General features: G+C 43.5%; 1 protein-coding gene across 3 annotated transcripts in view; it reads left to right on the forward strand.

The window, feature by feature from the left end:
• GRN (granulin precursor) overlaps positions 1-5,278 on the forward strand; it is a 29,312-nt gene extending 24,034 nt beyond the window's left edge. The window contains exons 11-16 of one of the 3 annotated variants that reach the window (XM_044296288.1): positions 3,252-3,346; positions 3,418-3,541; positions 3,806-3,900; positions 4,011-4,205; positions 4,741-4,956; positions 5,056-5,278. In XM_044296288.1, coding sequence (XP_044152223.1) covers positions 3,252-3,346; positions 3,418-3,541; positions 3,806-3,900; positions 4,011-4,205; positions 4,741-4,956; positions 5,056-5,187 — 857 coding nt within the window. In that variant the 3' untranslated portion in view covers positions 5,188-5,278. The remainder of the gene's footprint in view (positions 1-3,251; positions 3,347-3,417; positions 3,542-3,805; positions 3,901-4,010; positions 4,206-4,740; positions 4,957-5,055) is intronic. The other 2 variants (XM_044296290.1, XM_044296289.1) reach the window with 2 other exon arrangements.
• Positions 5,279-6,000: the final 722 nt, after the last annotated feature.

Here is a 6,000-nt window from a genome sequence, read left to right on the forward strand (position 1 = left end):
CATACCCTAGGTGAGATGCTGAAAGGAGGGAGGGGCACTGGAAGTGCACGTGAGAGGTGAAGGCACTCCGGGGAGTTTACAGAGCCCTACGCTCCTCCCACAAATGCAGGCTGAGATTCTCAGCCTGCTGGATATATTGGTGTGGCCATCCTTTGCTTTCAAAAGGCATCAGTTCTTCTAGGTACACTTGCACAGTTTTCAGTGTCTGTAAGGTTGAAATCTTAGAGAACTAACCAGATCTTCTGTGGATGTAGACTCTCAAATGCTCTTTATGTAATTCCACAGACTTGATGTGATCAGGGCTCTGTGCGGGCCATATAGTCACTTTGTGGCCTCCTTGTTCTTTATTTTGAAGATGGTTCAGCAAGACACCGTAGTTATACGTAATCAGAAAGGTCTCTCCTAGACATGGATTTAAAAGCAGACCAGGGGTTCAAGATGTGCTGTAGAACCACAGACAATGTTGGGGACCATAGATGTGCAGTGGTTGACCAAGGAAACTTGGTGCAGCAGGTGAACACATCATGCACACTTTATTTTGTAATTGGAAGATGTCCATCAGCTCAGGACTGGCAGAAACCAGTGGGACCCAGGTACACCATCTACTGTTCACAGAAGTCTGGCCAAACACTAAAGATAAGGCAGCTCTTGCACTAGCACAGCTACCCCTTCAAATGTCTGTTTAGTAGGGGTGCCAAGAGTTGGTCTCCTGCTAATCTGATAGATCTGTCCTGAGAATAGGTCTCTAATATATTGAAACTGGAATACCCCTTTAATGGTGTCCTCAATGCTAAGAAATAGATACTTATCTTGCAGGTGGTACAGGGCCCCCATTATCCTAATCGGTGGGGGTCCCAGTGGTCCCCATTGATCTTAGTTATCCTCTATCCTGGGGATAACTACTTGCTGGAATACCCCCAGGTGACTCAAGGGACAATGCAAGTTTAAAATACATGGTACTTGCCCCTTGCTAATTTACTGCCCAGTTGCATACAAAGGATTTGGATAATTAGAAAGGTATAAAACACGACCAGTACAATAAAACAGGGTTCACATCTTGAGGCCTGGGCAATACTGAGGTGTCAATCCATTAGTTCTATCCTTAAGGAAGCAGCCTTTCAAATGTCTCTCCTGTTGTATTCTTCCCTTATTTTCTAACTGTTCTACTACTTTATATGCAACTATTTGGTATTTTGTCAGTGCAGATCCTTTTTGTATTCAGGCTTGTTTGGTCCTTGCATGTTAAGAATCCATAGCCTTTATAGTATTTAAAATGAAGTATAAAGTCCTAACGCAGAGAAAGGGTTGTCAGAAAATAGCTGTACTGGTACCCCAGAGACGGTTCACAAACATGGCGCCCGTAAACCAATCCATCAGAATCTTTACTGCAAAAGCCACAAAGCACTCCACTTCGGAGTCCTGCAGTGTGACCTTACAGCAGTTTACGACCAGATATGGGGTGTTGCTAAATTCATGAGAAAAGTAACAAATTATGGGGTACTTTTTCTCCTGTTGCCCCTTGTGAAAATTAAAAATTTGGGGCTAAAGCAATATTAAAAGAAATTAGATTTTGCTGTAAAACATCTGGGGTCAAAATACTTGTCACGCCGCTTACTAAATTCCTTAAGAGGGGTGCAGTTTCCAAAATGGGGTCAATTTTTGCAGATTCCACTGTAGCGATACATCAGGGTCTCTTCAAATACAACTATTTCAACAATCTGCTGTCCAAAAACATATTGCTTTCCTTCCCTTCTGACCTTTTGCCATGTGCCCATAGAGCACTTTAAGTGGTTAAGTAAACTGCAGAATCGGGGTAATAAATATTGAGGTTTATTTTGTAGTTAACCCTTGTTGTGTTAATCCAAATTTTGAAATTTCACCTTAAAGGGGTTCTGCAGTTTGTTTAAACTGATCATCAGCATCTGATCGGCAGGGGTGACACCCATGGCCCCCGCCAATCAGCTGTTTGCGAAGGCACCGGTGCACCATGGCCTTCTCACCGTTTACCACTAGCCCAGTGACATCACGACTAGTATCAACTTGCCTGGGCGGGGGCTAAGCTCCATTCACTTGAATGGAGCTTGGCCCTGCCCAGGCAAGTTGATATTAGTCGTGACATCACTGGGCCAGTGGTAAACGGTGAGAAGGCCATGGTGCTGTTGGAGCGCTGCTGCTTTCTCAAACGGCTGATTTCGGCTGTCAGACCCCTGCCAATCTATCCAAACTGCAGAACTCCCTTTGTTTCCTTTCATACTTGTGGAACACCAAGGGTTAACAATTTGTAATATCAGTTTGGAATAATTTTGAGGGTTTTAGTTTTAAAAAAATGGTCATTTGTGGGTGGTTTCTATAGCCTAAGCCCCTCAATCACTTTATAACTGAACTGGTGCTTAAAATAAAAAATGCTTCTAAAATGTTAAGCCTTCTAACTTCCTAAAAATATCTACAAAATGATGCCAACATAAAGTAGACATATGGGGAATGTTAACTATTTTGAGGTATTACTATCAGTCCTGGTCCATCCACACGACCGTATGTACAGATCCATAGCCGTTACGCAATTTTGCAGAAGGTCTGCGGATCCATTCATTTCTATGGGCCCTCATTATTCTGTACCGTGGCTCCGCAGAAAAGATAAAACATGTCCTATTCTTGTCTGCGATTGCGGATAAGAATAGGCATTTTCTATTATGGTTGCGACCATGTGCAGTCCACAAATTGCAGAACACACATGGCCGGTGTTTATCTTTTGCGGATCCTCAGTGATAGCCGTGTGAATGGGCCCTTACAAGTAGAGATTCAAATTTTAGATTTTTAACAAATTGCACTTCATGTTGGCATTAAATTTGGGTCCATGTCACAAGAAAACTGTCTCCAAATCTGTTAGATAAGTAAAACCATTTCAAAATTATTACCTCTCAGTAACACGTCAGATCTGCAAAAGTAGGCTTGGGCAGGAAGGTGAAAACTAGAATGGGATAGAAGGGGTTAACCCTCTGGTAGTTTGTGATGGCTATCCATCTGGCCTAGGAATTTGATAGATGGGGACAGCATGTTGTATATCTGAGGTGTGCTCTGAAGCCTGAGTGCAAGTTTGAGTGGAGATGGCTTAACCCTTCAGTTGCTCAGCTGTCACATGCTGGTATGAGGCACATGTTACAGCCTACTCCTGATAATGCTGGAGATGCCTGGCTGTGGTGAACTATTCGTTTTCTCTATTTGACACAACATCTCAATTTTCTCTTCTGCAGCCACAGTGAAATGTGACGATACAGCCTCCTGCCCTGGCACTGCCACCTGCTGCCGCTTGCCCTCTGGAGAATGGGGATGTTGTCCCTATGAAAAGGTATGTATCTTTAACTTACAGGTCATGAGGTTGATGGAATGGCAATGAAACGTTTGACCTTCTCTTGCTAGGCTGTGTGCTGTGACGACCATGAGCACTGCTGTCCCAATGGATTCACCTGTGTTGAGGGCGATTGTCAGCAGGAGGCTCTCTCTGTCCCTTGGTCTAAGAAGATTCCAGCTTTAAAGCAGAAGAGTAAGTTTTCTATCCAGTTAAATATACATTGAATGGAATACTTCCAGGGCCCAATCTCCTGTCTGATTATAAATGGCCCTTGTATTTGACTTTTGACTGCCATGGTCTGTGGCTCAAGCATTTTCTTTATGGCAAAAAACCTCCCAATGTGTCAGGAGTGGTGATGTGAAAGACTAACCCTTGGGAAACCCCTCTAGTAACACTCAGGTTGTATTTGGCTGATATTGGATGCATTTATCACTAGAAAGTATTTTTACTTTGCAGGTAATGTCCAATGTGATGATGAAGTTTCTTGCCCTGATAAGAATACCTGCTGCCGACTTCCATCTGGAGAATGGGGTTGCTGCCCTCATGAGCAGGTATCTTGTGATGTATTGTACAATAGCCTGCCCCCCGCTCTTACTAACTTCTCTGCTTCTGTTTCTCTTCTGCCATCTCTGTAGTTCACCAGTGTATTTTCCCTAAATAGGCCACCTGTTGCCCCAGTGGGTTGACATGTGATGGACAGACTACCTGTGTGTTAGGTCAGTTCTCAACCCCAAGGTCCAGCAAAAGCAATGCACAGGCCCCTGAGGTCAAGTGTGATGAGTCTCACAGCTGTGCCCAGGGTACCACGTGCTGCCATACAGAGGGTGGAGGCTGGGCTTGCTGCCCCCTGGAGGAGGTGAGAAACAGTTTGCACCTACAAGTATTTAAGAGCACTTGTGTTCCTTAGTGACATCAAATTGGCAACAATGCAAGAAACATGTCCTCAGAACATGATCTATGACTTTATCTTGTCCAGGATTGTGCAGGCCAACATGATGTGCCATCTGGTATGACTTATTTGAAGACCTAGGCTGACATATTGAACAAGGCTACCAGATAAAAGTTTACCAGACATTCTTGCATTAAATTTTCTATACATCTGTAATGTCCCATGACTTCTCCTATAAGCTTTAACACTACAGGCCTGCGGGGGCAGGTTCATGGTTTCGCCTTGTAGTATGTTTCTTTCATTACCTGTTTCTCTGCTTCTGCACTAGTCTAGTTGCTTCTGTTGACTGAGGCCACTTGTCTAAACTTGCCTCTGTCATTGTGAGAATGAAGCCACTTGTTTGTTCAGCGGTTACTTACCACTTAATCTTTGTCTTGGTTGTTCTGACCACCACCTTGTACTGCCATTGAGCTTATCTTGACTCTTCTTTGATCCTTCTAAGGCTGTGTGTTGTACCGACCACCTTCACTGTTGTCCTTCTGGCTACACCTGTGATGTGGAAGCTGGCAGTTGCAATAAACCATCTGGTGCTCTCAAAAAGGCTACCCCAGTCCAACCACTGGGCTACGTATGGTGTGACTCATCTCATGCCTGCTATGATGGTCAGACTTGTTGTCTAGGGATTGGAGGAATCTGGACATGTTGCCCTTATACTCAAGTAAGTTATTTGTATGCTGGTTCAGAAGTCTCTGACCTTGAATATTAGAATACCTGCTATTCATGATGTAGGCATTTACAAAGTGGCTTTCCTCGGCAGGGTGTGTGCTGTCCTGATAGAGTGCACTGCTGTCCTTATGGCCATGTGTGTCTGAACCAAGGAGCACAGTGTAGTCGTAGTGGAAGTCTGCAATGGAATCTGGCATGGGAAGAGCTGAAGCCTCGTCTGTGAGAAACCAGATGTGTTAATCCTCTGTATCATTGCACAAAGTCATATAATCAACTGTGGAGGACACTGGAATAAATTTTCTATTTAAACCCTATGACTATGGTTATGTATTTCTTTTGGGATGTAGAGGAGAAATTCTGGTGCCTCAATGCAAGGCATGAACTGTACAGATTAGATGTGTAATGTCCAATAAAAAAATAATAATAAACTGGCCAGAAGTTGGTCAGGAAATCTAGAATGCACCACAAGTAATGCACTTTGTGGCATTTTCTTCACTTTGTTTTTTTTGGGTTTTTTTTCCCCCCAGAATGAATTGTGCTCTAGTTTGTGGCTTTCAGGGTATGTTGACACAGCTAAACTTGAGTCGGCAAGTTTTGGCAACTGAAAACACCTGGTTTCCACTGCCAAGTTTCCCCATTGCCTTTAATTTTAAACCCCACCTTGTGCACCCAGTGTAAAATGGCAGTTTTTTTCAGTAGCTGACTTAAAAAATGCTTGAAGCAGCTTTGATGGGGAAGCACTAACCTCAACCAAAACTTCTCTAAACCTCCACCAAATTGAAAATATGCTGCCAAAAACTACCTATTCAGCTTATCTGCTACTGCTCTTTCTGCCGCTGACTCGTGTGAACTTGGCCTCATGCATCTTCCCTTAGACTGCTCTATAGAACAGAAACATGACATGTAAATAATTGTTGAATGCAAAAAAAAATCCTGACTATTACACGCTAAACAAAAAACTGATGGGTATGTCCACTGTTGGATATCTGATTGGCAACCACAGGAGACTGATATCTTAGAGGATGAATACACTGTG

Source organism: Bufo gargarizans, chromosome 6, assembly GCF_014858855.1.
Source record: "Bufo gargarizans isolate SCDJY-AF-19 chromosome 6, ASM1485885v1, whole genome shotgun sequence".
NCBI lineage: Eukaryota > Metazoa > Chordata > Amphibia > Anura > Bufonidae > Bufo > Bufo gargarizans.